General features: G+C 43.2%; 1 protein-coding gene across 1 annotated transcript in view; it reads left to right on the forward strand.

The window, feature by feature from the left end:
• UNC93A (unc-93 homolog A) overlaps positions 1-23,492 on the forward strand; it is a 428,511-nt gene that overhangs the window by 342,934 nt on the left and 62,085 nt on the right. Inside the window, exon 6 of the mRNA XM_040429404.1 lies at positions 8,973-9,108. Coding sequence (XP_040285338.1) covers positions 8,973-9,108 — 136 coding nt within the window. The remainder of the gene's footprint in view (positions 1-8,972; positions 9,109-23,492) is intronic.

Below are 23,492 nucleotides of genomic sequence, written 5' to 3' on the forward strand. Positions count from 1 at the left end.
ACAGCGGTTGGTTCTGGCCGCTGGGAATCCATATACTCATCTGCTAGGTGCGCTGCGTCCTGTAGGGTGAGTGGCCGTCGATCCTGAACCCATTCCCTCAGGTCCAGTTGTAATGCTCCTATGAAATGTTCGAGCAGGAACACCTGCAAAACTCCTTCCCCTGTGGTGGCTTGGCATCCCTGTACCCAATGGGATGCTGCCCTGTGTAGCGTACAGGCCCACTCTGAGTAGGAATATCTTCCTTTCTGTTTGAACTCCCTAAACCGTCACCGGTATGCTTCAGGGGTTACAGCATACCGGAACAGTAGTGCTTCCATTACTGTGGCATAATTTGTGACATCCTCGGTTGGGATGGCAAGAAAAGCTTCATTGGCCTTTCCTGACAGTTTGCCCGACAAAATTGTAACCCATTCCTCGGGTGGCACCTAATGTAGCGCGCATTGCCTTTCAAAGTCGGCCAAATATCTATCTATCTCTCCATCTGTCTCTTGGCATGCTTTAAATGCTGCAAATGGTACCTTTTTCTGGTCGCTGAGGGTCACAATTGGTAGTACTGTTGGACTCTCTGGTCTTTGTGCGGTCAGTACCTGTAGGTGATATGCTCTTTTCTCCCTTGCCTCCTCTATCGCTGCATTGAGAAGCTGGGTTACCAGTTCCACAGGTGGATTCGGCCCATAGAGTGTCAGCCTCCTTTGTACGATTCTCTGGATCTCGTCCTCTTCTCCGTTCGGTGGGTTGAAGTTAGCCATGGTGTTGTTTTGGTCCAATTCGACCAATTCAGCTATCAGTTCCCGTCATGGTCTGTTACTAGTCGAATGCCCATGGCTCTCAAGCAAATCCTTCAACCTTAGCCGTTTCAGTTTCTCATACTGATTCTCCATGGATGTAGAACCTCCTCCGGGAGGATAGGACTATCCCATTGTTGACACCAATGTAGCGGTTACCCCAGAGCGTAGAGGGATTTCAACCACTGGAGGGTGTCCTTTTCTGATCATTGAGGAGTCCTCAGCATCTAGTAGTGATCCAAGTGAAGAAGCTCTTACCAGAGCTAGTGTGATAGCTGTATAGTTGTTACCCCCAATAAGAGACAAGACTCTAGATTGAGGGTGAAGAAGAACTAACTTTATTGATGGCCACAGCTCGACCTTTTATGCAGGAACATAAACTACAGTAACCAATCAATATACAGTAAAAGATAATGCACTCACAAAACAGGGACTTTGTCACATAGCTTACAAGTAGACACTGTGTCTTTACCCAGACAATGGCCCAACGTGTTATCTTGTGTATTGTAATTAAGTAGGTCAGTCTTGTGGTTAGAGCAGACTGAATGTCTGGAAGTGTGTGTACACATATGTCCTTGATACACATAGATGTCTGCGTCCATTGTTAAGAGTAGGTATCCAAGGCCCTGGCTAAAAACCATCTTTAAAGCAGGGGGATCTGTTACACCCATTTCTGCCATTATCGAAAATGCAAATGAACAATGTAAACAGTCGAACACCCTTTTGGCATCGAGGGTGACTGCGAGAAGGGGAATGCAGTGGGTTTCTGCTAAGTTGAATATATCCAGGAGCCGCCTAGTGTTATCCGACGCCTGTCGTCCTTTAACAAATCCAACTTGGTCTTCCTTTATCAGAAAGGGAAGTATAGGGGACAATTGGTTTGCTAGTAGTTTAGCAAAGATTTTCACATCTGAGTTAAGAAGTGAAATAGGTCGGAAATTCTGTGGAACATTATTTGGTTTGCCAGGCTTAGGGAGGGTCACAATCAAAGCTGTTAGCATATCAGAGGGGAACGGGGACCCATCTACCGCTTTTTGGAAGATAGATGAAAGGTGGGGAAGTAATACAGGATGGAATTGTTTATGGTATTCATAGGATATCCCATCTGGGCCAGGGATTTACCCATCTGAAAAGAGGTTAGCAGGCGTTTGATCTCTTCTTCTGTGATAGGGCTATTCAGTGTTTGTAGTTGAGTAACTGATAGAGAGGGTAGGAATGATTTAAGTAGGAAGTCTTTAACTAAGGAGGAGTGGTTGTCTGTCAGCATTGTGTGGTCTTTAAGGTTATAAAGGTTATTATAATAAAGTCGGAATTGCACTGCAATTTCCCTGAGATCTATGGGCCAGATTTATCATTACTCTGACAGCTCACTCCACTTTCACATATGGCTAAAGTCAGTTTTAGCCAAGTCAGATTTATGATCGGCCCTTTAAGACTGTAATAAATGTGGTTTGACGGTAGCAGTTTATCCGTCAGTAAGCAGCTTTACAAAAGTCGCACATCTTTACGAAAAAGTCGCACGTTTTTATGAAAAAGTCGCATGTTCTATTAAAAAGTCTCATAAGATAAGCATGGTCCTCACTGGAGTGAAATTGCGACTTTTTTGCGACTTTTTTAAATAGTCCCAATAGTAAATCTGTCTAGAGATTCATTTACATAAGAAAACACGCCCACTTTCAGAAAACTGGCGAGCATAGTGCAGAGCAGAAAAAAGTCGCAAATTTGTGCGCAGTTTTAGCGTTTGGGATTTTTTTTGGGACTTTTTCACTCCATTATTCTGACCTGAGCTAATGATAAATCTGGCCCTATGAGTTTAGTATTGGAGCGTAGAATGTATGGGATTCTAGTACGGGCTTGTTGTGATTTGAGTTGATGGGCTAGAAGTTTGCCCGATTTATTACCTTGGGCATAAAATCTAGCTTTTAAGTGCAGTAGGGTTTTCTCATGATTTTGAAGGAGGAGTCCCCTTGATTTCTCTAGTTCAGTAGCTAGGTCTCGAGAACGTGGAGGGGTAGGTTGCTTTTTATTGACTGCCTCAAGATGTGCTATTTTCTCCTTCAAAGAGGATATCTCCTTTTTTCTGGATTTTTTCTCAATATGTCCTATTTTTATTAAATGTCCTCTGAAGGCTTTGTGGGCTTGCCATACAATATAGGGATTTTGGACTGAGGCGGCTTTAAATTTAAAAATTCAGTTAAAGCTTATAGGATTCCTGGGGCATACTTTGGGTGCTGAAAGATATAGGTGTTGTTTCTCTACAGGGAGTGCAGAATTATTAGGCAAGTTGTATTTTTGAGGATTAATTTTATTATTGAACAACAACCATGTTCTCAATGAACCCAAAAAACTCATTAATATCAAAGCTGAATATTTTTGGAAGTAGTTTTTAGTTTGTTTTTAGTTTTAGCTATTTTAGGGGGATATCTGTGTGTGCAGGTGACTATTACTGTGCATAATTATTAGGCAAATTAACAAAAAACAAATATATACCCATTTAAATTATTTATTTTTACCAGTGAAACCAATATAACATCTCAACATTCACAAATATACATTTCTGACATTCAAAAACAAAACAAAAACAAATCAGTGACCAATATAGCCACCTTTCTTTGCAAGGACACTCAAAAGCCTGCCATCCATGGATTCTGTCAGTGTTTTGATCTGTTCACCATCAACATTGCGTGCAGCAGCAACCACAGCCTCCCAGACACTGTTCAGAGAGGTGTACTGTTTTCCCTCCTTGTAAATCTCACATTTGATGATGGACCACAGGTTCTCAATGGGGTTCAGATCAGGTGAACAAGGAGGCCATGTCATTAGATTTTCTTCTTTTATACCCTTTCTTGCCAGCCACGCTGTGGAGTACTTGGACGCTTGTGATGGAGCATTGTCCTGCATGAAAATCATGTTTTTCTTGAAGGATGCAGACTTCTTCCTGTACTACTGCTTGAAGAAGGTGTCTTCCAGAAACTGGCAGTAGGACTGGGAGTTGAGCTTGACTCCATCCTCAACCCGAAAAGGCCCCACAAGCTCATCTTTGATGATACCAGCCCAAACCAGTACTCCACCTCCACCTTGCTGGCGTCTGAGTCGGACTGGAGCTCTCTGCCCTTTACCAATCCAGCCACGGGCCCATCCATCTGGCCCATCAAGACTCACTCTCATTTCATCAGTCCATAAAACCTTAGAAAAATCAGTCTTGAGATATTTCTTGGCCCAGTCTTGACGTTTCAGCTTGTGTGTCTTGTTCAGTGGTGGTCGTCTTTCAGCCTTTCTTACCTTGGCCATGTCTCTGAGTATTGCACACCTTGTGCTTTTGGGCACTCCAGTGATGTTGCAGCTCTGAAATATGGCCAAACTGGTGGCAAGTGGCATCTTGGCAGCTGCACGCTTGACTTTTCTCAGTTCATGGGCAGTTATTTTGCGCCTTGGTTTTTCCACACGCTCCTTGCGACCCTGTTGACTATTTTGAATGAAACGCTTGATTGTTCGATGATCACGCTTCAGACGCTTTGCAATTTTAAGAGTGCTGCATCCCTCTGCAAGATATCTCACTATTTTTGACTTTTCTGAGCCTGTCAAGTCCTTCTTTTGACCCATTTTGCCAAAGGAAAGGAAGTTGCCTAATAATTATGCACACCTAATATAGGGTGTTGATGTCATTAGACCACACCCCTTCTCATTACAGAGATGCACATCACCTAATATGCTTAATTGGTAGTAGGCTTTCGAGCCTATACAGCTTGGAGTAAGACAACATGCATAAAGAGGATGATGTGGTCAAAATACTCATTTGCCTAATAATTCTGCACGCAGTGTATATAGGGGCTAAGATAGGAATTGCTCCTCTAGGGTGATGGTAATCGAGGTGTGGTCTGACAATTGGATTAGCCCATTTCTGAGGTGGAGGTGTGGAAGAGGGCAGTGTGGTCCACTAGAAACATGTCAATGCGGGATTAAGAAACATGGAAAGGAGAGAATAATGTGTAGTCTCTCCCCTGACCATAATGTGCCCTCTAAACATCCACAAGACCCTCAGAGTGTATAAGAGAGGATAATATGACAGTAGAACAGCGAGTAGGGTTTGTGGAGTCCAGGGAAGGGTCTACTACTGTATTAAAATCACCGCAAATGATTAGTTTACCTTGTTTCTGTTTATTAACTATTGTAATGACTTTATGAAGGAAAGAGAGTGGGTGATGATTAGGAGCATATAGGTTAACTAGGGTGTAAAAGAAATTGTTCTTAGGGCATATTAGAATTACATATCATCCTTTAGTATCTATTATTTTGGTAATAATGGAAAAGGCTATTGTGTTTTTGACAGCTATAAAGACTAATTTAGATTTTTTGACCATATGGGAGTGGATAATATTGGGAAAAAGGCAGAATTTTACTTGGCTGGCATCTGCAGACAATAGGTGCGACTCCTGAATACATAGCACATGTGAAGTTAAGGCTTCCTTCCATACATAGGCCCGTTTCTGCGGGCAAAATCCCTTGGTGTTTAAGGACATTATCTTAACCCCCATCAGTGTATTTAAGGTATACAGCAGCGGTCATGGTGAAACATGAGAGAGTATGCATCAATTAAACTAGAACCAAACTGTAGGAGAAAAGAAAGTTATAACATAAAAAAAAAAAAGCATTGTCGTTGTTTGACCAGGCTGGTGGTAGGAGATGAGGATAGCTGCGTCATGTGGGCGCCATCTTTGCAACATGAGGATCCAGATGAATGGGGTCTGACGTCTTCCAGAGTTGGAGGTAAGGATGGCGTCGGAGGGCTCTGTGGTAAAGGAGGGCGATGATTCTCCGTTGGAGAGAGCAGTTCAGGAGTTTGTGCAGGAGAAATGTCTTGGCCAGAAGCAGGAGACGGAGACTGGCTAGGGAGACCGGCACCATCTTTGCTGTTTTCCCGGTCAAAGTATTGTTCTAATTTCTTGCTAGAGAGTTGGGGTAGCTGTCTTTTGGTTTTCCCCATGTCTGTGGGGTCTGCAGATAGTCAGGGAGCAGTTATATGTCCGTGGGAGATCAGGGAAATGCTTTGTAGAGTCACGGAGTGCGGGAGCTCTCTGTTCAAGCATTCTCCCCGGCAGCCTAGCCACATCCCCATAATCCAGGTTTCTCATTCACAACACCACTGCAAACAAATGTGATGTGACTGGCAGTCAATGGCAGGACACATAATAGGTGCCTTGACACTAAATTTCCTTCTGATAAGTGCTTTCAAATTCTCTGGGAAGCGACAGGGTTTAGTGAGTGCAGAGCAGGGAGAGGACAGGAGAGGTCCTGTCCTCATAGTGGGGGAGCTGGGAAGTAGCTCATAGAGCACCTGTAATGACTGTAGGTAGGGACAGACAAGGACAGTGTGCCCTAAGGCTAGTAACAAGCATGCTTTCCCTGCCTATTTGCAGTACAAGCCCTAGATAGCTAGACTGCAACTGATCGACGGTCCCTACGTTATATAAGTGAGGAGATGGGCTAACAAACAAAGACAGACAAACACAATAAAGAGTAGTATGTAAATGAGTCAAACCATAGTACCAAATGAGAGACAAAGAGTGGTTAGAAGACTAGCTGGTGTCAGAAGGATGAGCAATCCAAAGAAGCACAGGAGGGAACACCAGGAATACAGCTAGAAGGTCAAAGACTATGACTGCCACTCGTGTATGGCCAGGAATGGAGTTAGAGTGCCAAGTTTCTGGATCAGAACCTCATAGGTACAAAACTCAGAACCATTAGTACACGGTAATAGAGCAGCTGAGCAATCAACGCACTTTTTAATCTCTCCCAGCACACGACCGCTGCGGGGAGAAACAGAGCATTGCATCCTGTTGCTGCAGAGGGCCCTGATCTCTCTGGAAGGCATCAGTTTTCTCTATCTCATACTCCAGTTCACCTTGGAAAACAACTGGATCAGGAGGTTTAGTTGGAGGAATCACAGGAGGAATCTATTTCTTAAGCTCTCTAGGACATACAGTTCCTGAGATATTCCCAATAAATTAACTGCATTAGCCAATACAAGCCTGCAAGTCTTTCTCTTCATATCCCAACTTCCATACATACGGTCACATGTCCCTTATTAGTCAATAGAAGCTTGCAGGCCCTTAGTCTCCACATACACACAGTTTTACTCCAGGTTTCCATAAAAACCCAGCCATTTTTCTTCACTGCTGTAGGTTAGCTTTAGGCTAGGGCTACATAATGACAATAAGTCGCACGACACTTAGGGCACAACTACACTGTTACATGTGTCACGCGACAATTTTTATAATGATAGTCTATGGTGTTGCACTGCAACATGTGACATGCTGCGACTGCGACACAACAGTCACAGAAAAATAAATCTTGTATGGAATTTTTGCAACTGTCGTGTCGCAGCATGTCACAGTACCCTGCGACATCATAGCCTATCATTATAAAAATTGTTGAGACAAAATGTCACACGACACATGTCGTCGTGTAGTCCTAGCATTAAAGGGGCAAGGCACTGTGGAGGTCACTGTTAAAGAGGCGTTCACTGTGGAGATTACTGTTAATGGGGCAGGGTACTGTGAGGTCACTCTCAAGGGAGTGGGGTGCTGTAAAACTCACTGTTAAAGGGGTGAGCTGCTGTAAAGTTCAAATTTAAGGGGATGGGCTGCTGTGCGGGTCCAATTTTAAAGTGTAGGGGCACTGTGGGGGGTTCAGTGTTAAGGGTTGGGGGACTGTGGAGTTTACTGTTAAAGGAGCGAGGTTCTGTAGAGGTCACTGTTATGGAGGATACTGTCAATATCTTTTAACGACGCACGCAAACATTAAATGAAATATACCTGTGTGAAGCCGGGTCCTTCTGCTAGTACTGAATAAATTTTCCGGCCAAAGGAGTTGTGTCCACCCCAGATACCAGAATTGGTTCAGGTGATTTAAGTAAATTTAATTCCAAACCAAACACAAAATCAAAATTAACAAAATTAGCTGCAGCCCCAGAATCTACAAAAGCTAGGCCAGAAACAGATCTCTCTTATGAAGAGACATTAACAGGCAATAGAACCCTGTCAGTCTTTTCGCAAAATACCTGTGCATCTGAGTGACCTCCCCAAGCCATGTGCATCTTTCTTTTAATTAAATAAATCTTGATCAATTTGAATATACAGTACTTAAAGGGCACCTGTCATCAACTTTATGCTGACCGTACTGAGGGCAGTATAAAGTAGTGACAGAAATGCTGATTTCAGCGGTGTGTCACACATCAGCGAAAAGTAAGTGGTTGCCAAGAACCAGCAGCATAATCATTGCAATAAAGGCCTTGAAAAGAGTCTAATCTACCTGAGAAGAGTCCTGGTTAATCATAAATTCCTGCTTTACCTGCCCACCTGCTGATGACTGACAGTCTTCTACCTAGTTTTCTCCCTTTCTCTCTAGTAGAGAACTGCCAATCATCAGCAGATGGATGGGGAGAGAAGGAGATTAGGAATAACCAGGACTCTTCTCAGGTAGATTTGATTCTTTTCAAGGCCTGGGCTGCAATGATTATGATTATGTCACTACTTCATACTGCCCTCAGTACAGTCAGCATAAAGTTGATTAGATGTTCACTTTAAGGAAAACACTTGTACAGACTGGGGGTTTGCTACAACTTATTAAGTCTAGAAAATCCTCTGTGCACAAAACTACACCTACCCTGATAGAGTGTTCTAAACTAAAAGGAAATAGGTTTCCGCCGAGGATGTTTTAGTACTATTTAGAGGTTTTCTAGACTGACACAACTATATTTACAAATAAGCTATTCTGAAATAGTTGACAAGCTCTTAAAATGCATAGTGACTATTTTAAGTACAGGTTAGGCTACTTTCACACTCTCGTTTTGGGCGGATCTATAATACAACCATCTGCATCTATCATGAATGGATCCGTTTGTATTACTGCAGGCAGCGTTTTGATGTCCGCCTCCAGAGCGGAATGGAGACTGATCGGATGCATTCTGAGCAGATCCTTTTCCATTCAGAATGCATTAGCGCAAAACTAATCCGTTTTAGACTGCTTGTGAGAGCCCATGACTGTTCTCACAAACGGAAAGCCAAAACTAAATTGTGAAAGTAGCCTTAGTGTACATTACTTGATGTAAGGATGTTACTTAATCTTTTCTACTCTTAGTGTATTCTAACAAACAAATCTGTTAATAAAATTATCTCTTTATTTTAGTCTTATGTTACCTGCTCCCTGGGAATACATTTTGTTGGATATGTGATGATATGCTTTGCAGCAACCAATTCCATCTGTTCGCTGATCTTTGGCAAACTTTCTCAATATACTGGAAGAATATTTCTTTTTTCTTTTGGTAAGAAAATAAAATTGGAAATTACAGTACATTTTCTGAGTTGCAAGGTGGGTGGGGTGGCTATTGTAGTTACTGTTTCTCATTAGAAAGACCCAGTGGTTTTATACAAATTTACTTTCAGGTTCATGTTCCACGGTAAAAGGAAAGGTATGGGTCACTGACATGAGAACATTTACATAAAGAGCTTGGAAAATGTTTTGTCTGCAAATCATTTTTATTAGTTACTAAGGTTGAGCGAACCGGAACTGTAAAGTTCGGGTTTGTATCGAACTTTAGTATTTTTGGACCCCGGACCGAACCCAAACTTTTCAGTAAAAGTTCTGGTTCTGGTTCGGTGTTTGGCTATTTTGTGGCGCTTTTTGAAAGGCTGCAGAGCAGCCAATCAACAAGTGTTTAACTCTGTGCCTTTAGAAGCCATCACAGCCATACCTACTAATGGCATGGCTGTGATTGGCCAGTGCAGCATGTGACCCAGCCTCTCTATAAGCTGGAGTCACGTAGCGCCGCACGTCACTCTGGTGTGCTTAGTGTAGGGAGAGGATGCTGCTGCTGTGAGGGAGAGAATAGGAAAGAATCTTTAATCAGAAGTGCTTGTTAACTCAACGATCTACCTAGATTTAGTTTTGTGGGTGCAGTATACAATCTTTTTACCCTGCCCTGAGCCCAGTGACAGAGAAAAATAACTTTTATCCGTCTGTTAGTTAGGTGGGCGGCGGCGGCCATTTTATGCAAGCTCAGTGCACCAGCACAGCATATGTGCTTTTGTGACATTCAAATCCAAGCTTGAAATACTGCAATAATAATCTGGGTTTAAAAAAAAACACCCATTTTTGGCAATATCCTACATCTGGTGCCTTTGCAGCATGTATCAGTGTGAAATGGAAGCTTGCAATACTTCAATAAATTTCTGGGTTAAAAAAAATCACCCATTTTTTGCAAGACTCTACATCTGGGGCCGTTGCAGCATTTGTCAGTGTGAAATCCGATCTTGAAATACTGCAATAATTTTCTGGGTTTAAAAAAACTAATTTTTTGGCAATATGCTACATCTGGTGCCATTGCAGCATTTGTCAGTGTGAAATGAAAGCTTGCAATACTTCAAAAAATTTCTGGGTTTAAAAAACACACATTTTTGGCAATACCCTACATCTGGGGCCTATGCTGCATTTTTTTGTGTGACATACAAGCTAGAAATACTGCAATAATATTTTGGGTTAAAAAAACACCCATTTTGGGCAAAAAACTAAACTTGCAGCCTTTGCTGCATCTGCCAGAGTGAGATACACGTGTTAGATACTGCTGTTCTATTCTGTTATTAAAAAAACAACTATTTATGGCAAAAAACTTAATTTTGCAGCCTTTGCTGCATCTGTCAGTGTGAGATACAAGCTTGAAATACTTCAATAATATTCAGGGTTTAAAAAAACACCCATTTTTGGCAATACCCTATATCTGGGTCCTATGCTGCATTTGTTAGTGTGACATAAAAGCTTGAAATACTTCAATAATATTCAGGGTTTAAAAAAAAACACCCATTTTGGGCAAAAAACTAAATTTGCAGCCTTTGCTGCATCTGTTAGTGTGAGATACACGTGTTAGATACTGCTGTTTTATTCTGTTATAAAAAAAAAACACCCATTTTGGGCCAAATACTAAATTTGCGGCCTTGGCTGCATCTTTTAGTGTGAGATACAAACTTGAAATACAGCAATAATATTCTGGGTTTAAAAAAAGACCAATTTTGGGCAAAAAACTAAATTTGCAGCCTTTGCTGCACTGCATCTGTCAGTGTGAGATACAAGCTTTAGATACTGCTGTTCTATACTGTTATTAAAAAAACACCCATTTTGGGCCAAATACTAAATTTGCGGCCTTGGCTGCATCTGTCAGTGTGAGATACAAGCTTGAAATACTGCAATAATATTCAGAGTTTAAAAAAACAACCATTTTTGGCAATACCCTACATCTGGGGCCTATGCTGCATTTGTTAGTGTGATATACAAGCTAGAAATACTGCAATAATATTCTGGGTTTAAAAAAAACACCCATTTCAGGCAAAATACTTAATTTTGCAGCCTTTGCTGCATCTGTCAGTGTGAGATACATGCATTAGATACTGGAAAATATATATATATATATTATGAGACTGGCACTCACTCGCATGGAAATAGAGCAATAGTAGTGGTATTAATACACAATATTTAATTGGCAAAATATATTAAAAAGCAATGTTGCAATACAATGTTAAATTACTAAACAGTCGCTGCAGCGGACATACAATGACAAAAATAACAATATCAATACCCTAAAAATCCCTAAAATCTAAAACTTCAATAAAAACTCAAAAAAAGTCCAAAAGGAGGGGGACCATGTGTCCTGGATGTGCACACTATCGCAAGCCAAAGGTGTCAGTCTATTCCTTATATTAGTGTTGGCATTTCTTTCTTATATGCAATATAACATGAATATCCATGCAAGGTACTTCTTCAAATATTCGGAATTGTCCGATATAAATATTCGATATAGTATCCAATCGGACACAAAGTTTTTACTCACAGGTGAATGACGATTATCCTGCAGTCAAAATATTCGATCCTTTAGATTTTTACTCACGGTTTCTGTTCATATTCCCGTGGTTCTCAGTGTTTAGCGTTTCACCTGGTTTGTTTCGTCACTAGTCTCTCTCGATCGTTATCCACAAATCTCGGATCTGGTCATACGATCAGGGTGTAATATCGCGAGAGATAAACTTATGCTTGTACTGACCAGTTTAAATGGCTGAAATTTCGGATCTTTGTCTTTGGAGCGCTCCGATTTTTTTATATGTATCCAGATATTAATATACGAACTTCCAGTGGGGGTCTCTTGTTGGGGATGTCTTTGAAAAGCACCAAACGCGTTTCGGGGATCTCCTTTCCCCTTCCTCAGTGGTGACATCCCAACTTCTTGCGATTCCTTTTATATCCCTTTCAAGATGCATGTAAGATCAGATCTGGAGTAAAGGATCTGGTCTGGAATACCAAAGTCTGGTCTGGAACCAAAAAAACGCATATGCGGTTTCCATGCGTTTTTTTGGGGGAAGATGCGTTTTTTGCAGTATAGTGTGCCCCATGGTCTAATTAGTCTAATCTATAAAGGAAATAGTCCAGAAAGATTGCTAAATGGTCCATTCGTACCAAAATATATCAATATACGGATATCCTGTTATGAAGATTAATTCTAAGTGCTATACTGTGAATATTAATTTAAAGTATGTCAATATTTATACCTAAATCACATTACATAATGCGAAACATACAAGTGAAATAAATATAATAATACATATAATGTACTAATAAATATAAATATAATAAAGAAGTAGAAAAGTGATTAATCTGTGTTGTATGGTGAGTAGGCCGATCTGGAATGAAGGATCTGGTCTGCAATACCAAAATCTGATCTGAAACCAAAAAAACGCATATGCGGTTTCCATGCGTTTTTTTGGGGGAAGATGCGTTTTTTGCAGTATAGTGTGCCCCATGGTCTAATTAGTCTAATCTATAAAGGAAATAATCCAGAAAGATTGCTAAATGGTCCATTCGTACCAAAATATATCAATATACGGATATCCTGTAATAAAAATTAATTCTAAGTGCTGTACTGTGAATATTAATTTAAAGTGTGTCAATATTTATGCATAAATAACATTACATAACGTGAAACCTACCAGTGAAATAAATATAATGATACATATAATATACTAATAAATATAAATATAATAGAAAAGTAGAAAGGTGACAGTGCTTCTTTTCAGGTGTTTAATCTGTGTTGTAAGATACTGTTGTTCTATTCTGTTATTAAAAAAAACACAAATTTTGGGCAAGATCCTAAATTTGAGAAATATGAGGGGGGCGTCAAATAAGGGACGTGGCCCCGGTCGTGGTGCTGCTGGTGGAGCTCCTGTTGCAGAGAGAGGACGTGGTCGATCTGTGCCAGCTACACGTACAAGTGAAACACCTTCCTCAGGTGCAAGTAGGTGACAGAACCTTCGGTATTTGGTCAGGCCTAATGCGGCTCTACGAATGGTGAGGCCAGAACAAGTACAGGCAATAGTAGATTGGGTTGCTGACAGTGCCTCCTGTTCCTTTACATTGTCTCCCACCCAGTCTCCTGCTGAAAGATCAGAGTTGGCACCTGCAGCCAATGTCCATCAGTCTTTCACCTCACCCCCTTGCAAATCAGCCAAGCAGTCTGAGCCCAAGTCATGCAGCAGTCTCTTCTGATTTTGGATGACTCTTCTAGCAGGGTTTCCCAGGGCCATCCACATAGCCCTGCCCCAGAAGTGGAAGAGATTGAGTGCACCGATGCCCAACCACTTATGTTTCAAGATGAGCACATGGGAGGACCACTGCAGCACATCTCGGATGATGACAAAACACAGGTGCCAACTGCTGTGGCTTTCGAAAGTGTGCCGACTGACAAGGAGGGCAGGGGTGAAGACTGGGTGGAAGATGATGTGGAGGACGATGAGATCCTCGACCCTACATGTACTCAAGGTCATGCGAGTGACCTGTGTACTTTGGAGGAAAAGGCTTTGGTCGCACAGAGCCACCAGCACAGCAGAAGAGGGAGCAGGGTGCAAAAGCAGAGTGGCTGTCCCCTAGACAGTACGCCTGCTACTGCCCACCGCAGCAAGGTACCGAGCACACCAAAGCCAGCTCCAAGGAATTCCCTGGAGTGGCAGTTCTTCAGACAATATGCTGACGACAAGACACGAGTGGTTTGCATGCTGTGCAATCAGAGCCTGAAGTGAGGCATAAACGTTCTCAACCTGAGCACAACCTGCATGACCAGGCATCTAAGTGCAAAACACGAGCTGCAGTGCAGTAGACACCTCAAAAACCAAGAAAGGTCTCTGGCTCCTCCTGCTTCCTCTTCTGCTGCAGTCTCAGCCTCTTCATCCACCTCTGGAGTGACAGTGGCACCTGCCACCCCGCAAACAGAGGATCTGCCAGCAACACCACCTCCCGGGTCACCAAGCATCTCCACAATGTCCCACGTAGCATTCAGCTCTCCATCTCCCAAACACTGGAGCGGAAGAGGAAGTACCCCCCTACTCACCCGCGATCCCTGGCCCTGAATGCCAGCATTTCAAAATTACTGCCCTTTGAAATGCTGTCATTCCGTCTGGTGGAGACAGAGAATTTTAAAAGCCTTATGGCGGTGGCTGTCCCACAGTACATCGTGATCAGCGCCACTATTTTTCCAGGTATGCCATCCCTTCCCTGCACAGCATAACACCTTCACCACCAACTTCAGCACAGCCATGGGTAAACAACAGCAGGCAGTTTTAAAACGTATCTGTTTGGGGACAAGCTCCACACCGCGCAGAAGCTGTGAAAGGGCCTTGAACAACAGACAGATGAGTGATTGATGCCAGTGAGCCTCAATCCCGGCCTGGTCGTGTGCGATAATGGGCGAAATCTCGTAGCAGCTCTGGGACTAGCCGGTTTGACGCACATTCCTTGCCTGGTGCATGTGCTGAATTTGGTGGTTCAGAGGTTCCTTAAAAATGACCCTGATATGTCAGAGCTGCAGCATAAAGTGCGGGCCTTTACGCTCACTGCCTCATATGCGACGTGCCCACAAGGTGGAACTCCACCTTGCACATGCTGGCCAGACTGTGCAAGCAGCAGCAGGCGATAGTGGAGTTTCAGCTGCAGCACGCACTGGTGAGTCGCTCTGCAGAACAGAATCACTTCACCACCAATGACTGTGCCTCCATGCGAGACCTGTGTTCCTTGTTGCGCTGTTTCGAGTACTCCCCCAACATGGCCGGTGCCGATAACGCCGTTCTCAGCGTTACTATATCACTTTTATGCCTCCTTGAAAAAACGCTGCTGGCGATGATGTAAGAGGATGTGGCACAGGAGGAGGAAGAGGGATCATTTCATAGGGTTTCTGGCCAGTCATTCACAAGTGGCTCTGAGGGTGGGTTCCTGCACCTACAAACGCCAGGTACACAATTGTCCAGCCAGGGCACAGTTCTGGAGGATGATGAGGTGGAGGAGGAGGAAGAGGAGATGGAGGAGGAGGAACCATGTTCACAGCAGGGCGGCACCCAAACCAACTCTTGGCCATCACTGGTGCATGGCTGGGGGGATACAGAGGACACAGATGATACACCTCCCGCAGAGGACAGCTTTTCGTTGCCTCTGGGCAGCCTGGCACACATGAGCGATTACATGCTGAAGTGTCTCCGCAATGACCGCTGAGTTGCCCACATTCTAACTTGTGCTGATTACTGGGTGGCCACGCTGCTGGATCCCCGTTACAAGGACAACGTACCGTCCTTAATTCCGTCACTGGAGCGTGATCGTAAGATGCGCGAGTACAAGTGAACGCTGTTAGACGAGCTGCTGATGGCATTCCCACCTGACAACGGGGGCACAGTGGACGCACAAAGCGAAGGCAGAGGACGAGGAGGAGGTCGCCAACGCAGCTGGGGCACCACCAGCACCTCAGAAGTCATGGTTAGCATGGCAAAAATGTGGAAAAGCTTTGTCAGCACGCCACAACAACCAGCACCACCAGCTGATATGGAACGTCTTAGCAGGAGGCAGCATTTCAGCAACATGGTGGAGCAGTATGTGTGCACACGCCTACACGTACTGAATGACGGGTCTGCCCCCTTCAACTTCTGGGTCTCCAAATTGGGCACATGGCCTGATCTTGCCCTTTATGCCTTGGAGGTGCTGGCCAGTGTATTGTCTGAACGTGTGTTTAGCACGGCAGGAGGTGTTATCACAGACAAGCGCAGCCGCCTGTCCACAGCCAATGTGGACAAGCTCATGTTCATTAAAATGAACCAGGCATGGATCCCACAGGACTTGCACATACCTTGTGCAGAATAGACATGTATACCGGCCTTACCCAGCCATTGTTATACTACAGCGCAATTGCTCATTGTTGTATTTTGGATATTTCCCACTCTTTTGGACTGTACCCTAATAAATAAAAAAAATAAGAAAAAATTAAAACAAAAAAACAGTGTTGGCTACCTCGTCCTCCTCCACCACCGCTTCCTCAAACTCCTTCTCCATATGGACCTCCGCCTTATAATTCAAGTTCATTTTTTTTTTATTTGTACGTATTTTATTTTATGTAATTTTACTAATTTGTCTGTTACATTTTTCGGGTGAAATTCACCAATTTTTGGCTGTGATATACAACTGCCATACCTAGTAGATAGGTAAAAAAATATATTAATTTGTCTTTTACATATTCGGGTAATATGCACCAATTTTTGGCTGTGATATACCACTGCTATACCTAGTAGACAGGTAAAAAAAAAAAAAAACTAATTTGTCTGTTACATATTCGGGTAAAATTCACAAATTTTTGGGTGTGATATACCCCTACTCTACCTTTTAGACAGGTAAAAACATTTCACTAATTTGTCTGTTACATATTTGGGTGAAATTCAGCAATTTTTGGCTGTGATATTCCTCTGCTGTACCTAGTAGACAGGTAAAAACATTTCACTTATTTGCCTGTTACATATTCGCGTGAACTTCACCAATTGTTGGCTGTAATATACCCCTGCTACACCTAGTAGACATGTAAAAACATTTCACTAATTTGTCTGTTACATTTTCGGGTGCAATTCAGCAATTTTTGGGTGTGATATACCCCTGCTATACCTAGTAGACAGATAAAAACAGTTCACTAATTTGTCTTGTTACATTCTTAGGTGACATTTGACCATTTTTGCAGTGATTAAACCACTGCTCTGCCAAGGTGACAGGGACATAAATTTAAAAAAATTGTCTGTTATATTGTCAGGTGACAGTTTGCCAATTTAGCTGTATACAAACCCCTGCTCTGCATAGGTGACAGGGACTTGCATTTCAAAAATTCTTCTTTAATTGACGCCCTTTACTTGTAAGCTTCGGCTTCAATAATTTGTCCCACTTTTCCACTCGATCAACATTTAATTTCATCCATTGACCTCTGTTGGATGTGGTATCTCTTTCTCACGCTCCCTCTCTGGCGTGGAACCCTGATTCGCCGATAACCGTGATCAACATGGTAGGCTCAGAAAAGAAAATCGAAAGTTGATAGAGAAGATATCCAAATGGATCGTGGACGTCACGGGGACATGTGATCAGGCAGAAGTTATCTAGAGTCAACAAAGCGACAGCAGGGCCTCTCCTGTTTAACGTTTCCAAATCCAAAATACCCCAGTGACATTCCCTATAATTTTTTGTTAATCATTCCATTAACAGGGCATCTTAAGAGTCCTGTATTGTTATTTATTGTCATTACCTCCCCGAGTCGGGAGTGGGTAATTGCAGCGCGCCCCCTCCTTTCCTTCGATTCTTCAGTTTTAATAGCTTCTCCCACATTTCCGCTCAATTACAATTAAATTTCATCCATTGATCTCCCTTGGATGTGCTATCCATTTCTCACGCTCCCTCTCCGGCGTGAAACCCTGATTCACCGCTAACCGTGATCAACATGGTAGGCGCAGAAAAGAACATCGAAAGTTGATAGAGCAGATATCCAATTGAATCGTGAACATCACGGGGATGTACGACATGGTGGGGCAGTATGTCTGCATACGCCTACATGTACTGACTGATGGGTCTGCCCCCTTCAACTTCTGGGTCCCCAAATGGGGCACATGGCCTGAGCTTGCCCTTGGAGGTGCTGGCCTGCCCTGCAGCCAGTGTATTGTCTGAACGTGTGTTTAGCACGACTGGAGTGGGTTATCACAGGTTATATTTCCCAATGTTTTGTGGGGTCCCCCTAATTTAAACCAAAAAAATTAATAAATTAAAACCAAAAAACAGTGTAGGCTTCCTCTTCCTCCTCCACCGCTGCTTCCACCTACACTGCCACCTCAACCTCCTACTCCACATCAACCTCTTCCTCCAAGATCAAGATTATTATTTTTAATTTTTACGTATTTTATGTTATTTAAAGTCATTTCCTTATCCACATTTGCTTGCAGAGCACTTGCAGCCCTCTAGCCCCTGACATTTTTAGAGCCATGACATTTTTACAGCCATTTTAGTGCTCAAAAGTTCGGGTCCCCATTGACTTCAATAGGGTTTGGGTTTAGGGTCAAGTTCGGGTCCTGAACTCTAACTTTTTTGTGAAGTTCAGCGAACCCGTCGAACCCGAACATCCAGGTGTCCGCTCAACTCTATTAGTTACATAATTATATGATTCCTAAATTAAGGGCATAAAGATGTCATAGAGAAAGCCCTCTGCTCACGACAACTAGAGATGAACGAAGATTTGAAAAATATGATTCGGCAGCTTCAAAAAAGTTTGACAAAACATTTGCTTCGTTACAAATTAATTTGTCACAAATCGCTATAAATCAGGTATACCCAATCCACTCTGCCTAAGTGTAATAGTGGTCTGTAATATTGACAAACAGTAACACTACAGCTAACAAAACGGATTAACTATGAATATCGACTTGACAGTGATGCACACAGCGATGTATTACACCAGGCTTTAATACTGAGGCACACTAGCAGTATTGCTAACAGAATGGATTAACCATGAATGTCGGTGCACTGTACAATGATGCACATGATTATACACTCTCCCTGCAGTCTCCATGCACTCTCCCTGTACTCCCCCTGCTCTCTTTTTCTCCAATATTGTTCTTTAAAACTGTTTTTAGCAACACTGTCCCTAGCTCATAAGCACTTGTCACGTCTCTCCCTATGCTGAGCTCACAGGACAATGGTGGAGACCGAGCAGGATGAGTCTTTTATAGGGCTGTGACATGACAGGCGATGGCTACCTGTGGATTTGCTGGGTGCATGGCATTATGGTTGATGTTGCGTTCCTGGGCTTGTCTCCTCTGCACTTACTTTCACTTTCTAATACGTGTAGCCGCCATTTTAGTTAAACTGATTTGTTACCACAAAGTGCAAGGAAATTTGGATTAGTTTACTATCTGTGAGATAGTGACAGATCTCACAGAGGTGAGAGGAAAGGAAGGAGTGGATAGTGTGGTCTACACCCCTATTCCACCACAGGTGACACAAGCTGGAGGTGCTCGGGCTGGCATAAAACACCTCCCAGGGTGTCAGTCTACGGGAAGGAGATTTGTTGTGAAACAGGGTCCCACTGGAGGCTCTGTATTAGTGGTCTCCACCGGGCTGGCTGAGGGACCACAGGGCTAGGTGCTGAGGCCTGGGCGCAAGGGTCACAAGGCCGGAGTCCGAGGGACTACTGGGCCACAATCCCCCATAAAGGTACTGGAAGTGAGACTGTTTGTGAACAGGGCTCTGTACTGCCAGGCGGCTGTGGTACACTGGGCTGGGAAAGCCGCTTGTAATTACTGTGTGCAAACAGTGCTTTAAGTAAGGTAGGAAGATACCTTGTTTAGTTAGAGCCCAGTCGATCAGGTGTTTATTTTGTATGATTTATGTTTGTTTTGCTGAGGTGCCAAAGAAAAGCGATGTTTGAACCTTAAACTTGGTGTCTGGCGAAGATACTTATGTGAATGACCCCCGGAGAAGAGCTCACCCCTCACATATCGAAGTTTTCCTAAACTTCTGACCAAATTCTGCTTTGAATGCTTTGCTTCGCTCAACACTAATGACAACCAACATTGACAAGCTATGGCTTTCACTTTGGTGGACTCAAGCTATCCATATATTGCATGGACAGTAATTTATCTGACCACTACAAAGCAAATACATAGCCACCTATTTCTTCCCCTTGCTGGTGGTCTCAGGAGCTGGACAAATCTCCAAAGGATTGGTCTGTGTCGAGGTAAATCCTTTAAAGGGACACTTCCACCGACATTTTCACATATTAACAACCTGGTGATCTGGATAGAATTTTTTAAAAGCACTTCATGTATTCTACTTCCTGTCCTGGTCATTTGGACATATAGCATTAGAAACAGGCAGATCATCACTGAGACTAGAGAAAGCTCCACTGCTGTAACTCAAAGCGTCATACATTACAGTAATCAATGCAGTGTTCTTCTGTGGACATCTTTATCTATGCCAACCAAGGGAAAGGACAGCTGTTGTCCCAATTCTGCACCTACTATTATAATAAGTATTACCTTGCAGATAACAACTTCCCCTCATAATAGTTGTAAACTTACAATAAATTATCTATCTGTATAGGAGGTTACATCATTTCTGCTGACTGCTACAAAAGGAATATTTTGTATTTAATTATCAATGGCATAGTGCTGCCAAAACGATGCCCAAAAAATGTTTATATGAATAATGAGGCTTCCTCCTCCAAAACATGGGAAGGAGATGTCTTTCGGATGGCGATAGAAAATTGTATTTCTCGGCGGGTGAGATGAATGACCTGCTAAAAGCAGTCCGTGCCATCATGGGGATTGAGGAGGCCCCCAGGTCCCATTAAATCCAGGATGAAATGTTCAGGGGGCTGCAAGTAAAAAGGGCAAGAGTATTCCCCATAAATGAAAATATCAGAGACATGGTACTAGAGGAATGGTTCGAACCAGAGAAAAGACTAGGAATATCTAAAGAATTCAAAAATCGCCTAGTATTTGACCCTTCACAGTCAAAATTATTTGACGAAATTCCAAAGGTCGACGTTCAGGTGGCCAAAGTAAATAAAAAGACCGCCCTGCCATTCGAAGACGCGGCCCAGCTTAAGGATGCCATGGAACGTAAAGCGGATGCTCTTTTAAAAATATCATGGGAGACTTCCATGTATGGGCTTAAAACTAATATAGCGGCCACGTCTGTAGCCAGATCCATGTTCTTATGGCTGAACGAACTGGAGAACCATTTAAAGAACAAAACCTCCACAGAGGAAATTTTTCAGTGATTACCGTTATTAAAATCTGCTACAGGTTTCTTGGCTGATGCCTCGGCCGAATCTATTAGATTCAAGCCCAGTGACGCGAGCTTGTCTAATGCTGCTCGTAGGGCCCAATGGATGAAGTCCTGGTCAGGAGATAAAACCTCCAAAATGAAGCTTTGCTCGATCCCCTTTTCGTGGGAATACGTTTTCAGGCCTGTCCTAGATAAAATCTTAGAGAAGGCTGCTGATAAGAAGAAGGGCTTCGCAGAAGACAGACCCTATAGAATGAACCAGTCCGTTTATCCCTACTCTAGCCAAAACAAACCCTATAGAAGCAAGGGCAAATCAGGTCACTGGGTTTACCCTAAAGGAGGTAAAGGAAGGGGTTTCCTTCTCAAACCCCAGTCTAAGCCTGATGACAAACAATGACGCCATAGTCGGGGGGAGGCTGAGAGACTTCCTCGGTCCCTGGAGAGAACGACAAAAAAAACCTGGGCTCTGGAAATCATCCAGTCGGGATACAAAATAGAATTCACCTCTATCCCCCAACAAGATTCGTCATCACTAATGTAGGCTCCAGGTATTCCAAGCAAAACATTCTTTTAGGCATCCAGGAACTACCGGTAGTAGAAAAGGGAGTAGTAGTTCCAGTCCCAGTTTCCCAGTTAAATCAGGGATTCTACTCAATTCTCTTCCTAGTAAGAAAGAAAGAAGGATCCTTTTGCACAATAATAAATTTAAAACACTTGAACAAATTTATCCTGTACAGGAAATTCAAAATGGAATCCCTGAAGTCGATTATCCCCCTAATAAACATGGGAGCAGTCATGTGCTCGATCGATTTAGGGGACGCATATTATCACATCCCAATCCATCCCAACCATCAAAGATTCCTGCGATTCACAGTTCACGACTTACACAACCGGATCCTTCATTTCCAGTTCACAGCCCTCCCGTTCGGGATTTCTTCTGCCCCGAGACTCTTCACAAAACTGGTAATAGAGATGGTAGCCCCTATGAGACAGGAAGGATTTAACATAGTACCTTACCTGGACAATTTCCTAGTCATAGGCGACTCGACAAGACTCCTGCTACCACACTTAGAAATATTCTTGTCCCGTCTGTCAGAGCTGGGCTGGATTGTAAACAGGACAAAATCTGTTCTACATCCTTCTACGAGTGTGAACTTTCTAGGTGTAACCCTGGACTCACAAAAGCAAAAGACCTTTCTCCCTCAGGCCAAAATCCAGTCCCTCAAACAGAAAGTCAGAAGATTCAAATTAAAAAGAGAATGTTCTATAAGAGAGGCGATGCGCCTCTTGGGTCTCCTAACTTCCTGTATCCCCTCAGTAGAATGGGCTCAGGCCCACTATCGTGTCATGCAAAACTGGCTTCTGAATCAGTGGAACAGAAAACTAGGATCCTTAGACATCAGATTGCGGATCCCAAGCACTGTGAAGATATCCCTATCCTGGTGGATGGTGGAGAGAAACTTGTCCAGGGGAGTCCCATGGAACAAATCCCCGTCAATTACGGTTCTCACGGACGCCAGCAAATCAGGCTGGTGGGCAAAGGTCAAGGACAGATACTACCAGGGCTCCTGGGGGAGGGAAACATCCAACCAATCATCAAATTTCAGAGAACTGTACGCTGTCTGGAAGACCCTGAATGCAGCCAGGGGGTTTCTAAAGAACCCCCACGTAAAGATCCTATCGGACAGCATGATGACTGTTTCATACCTCAAGCACCAGGGAGGTACACGGTCAAAAAGACTCCAGAGCATTGCAGAAGAAATATTCTCCTGGGCAGAGAAAGAAGTGAAATCTATCTCAGCAGTCCACTTGAAGGGCTCGCTGAATCAGGAAGCAGACTTCCTCAGCAGACAGAAAATAGACCAGTTGGAGTGGTCATTGAAACAGGAGGTGTTCGAGACAATAACCAGAAGATGGGGCCTACCCATGATAGACCTGTTCGCCTCAAGAAAAAATACAAAACTAGGAACATTCTGTTCGCTAAATCCGAGAGACCACCCCTAGAGAATCGATGCTCTCTCACTCCTATGGAATTGGGGTTTGGCATACGCCTTTCCCCCTCTCCCCCTGATTCCGAGAGTAATTCAGAAAAATCATGAAAGGAAGGACGACAGTTATACTGATCACGCCTTTTTGGCCAAAGAGGAGCTGGTTCCCCCTACTTCAGAGATTGGCAATAGAGGAACCCTGGAAGTTACCGCCCATCCAGGACATTCTTCATCAAGGTCCTATTCTTCATCCTCATCCAGAGTTCCTCAATCTCACAGCCTGGATCCTGAGGTCGTCATACTAAAACACCAAGGTCTCTCTGACAAAGTCATTTCCACAATGAAATGCTGTCGGAAGAAAGTAACATCTGCAATATACCTAAAGATATAGAAGAAGTTCTGCTCATGGTCCGGGGACACAGAGCCAAATTTCAAAGAATCTAACATCCAGAAGATCCTCGACTTCTTGCAGAATGGTCTGGAGCTGGGACTTACACCCTCTACACTGAAAGTGCAAATCTTCGCACTCAGTACTTTCTTTGACACCAGTCTCGCT

The sequence above is a fragment of the Bufo bufo genome, chromosome 4, assembly GCF_905171765.1.
Source record: "Bufo bufo chromosome 4, aBufBuf1.1, whole genome shotgun sequence".
NCBI lineage: Eukaryota > Metazoa > Chordata > Amphibia > Anura > Bufonidae > Bufo > Bufo bufo.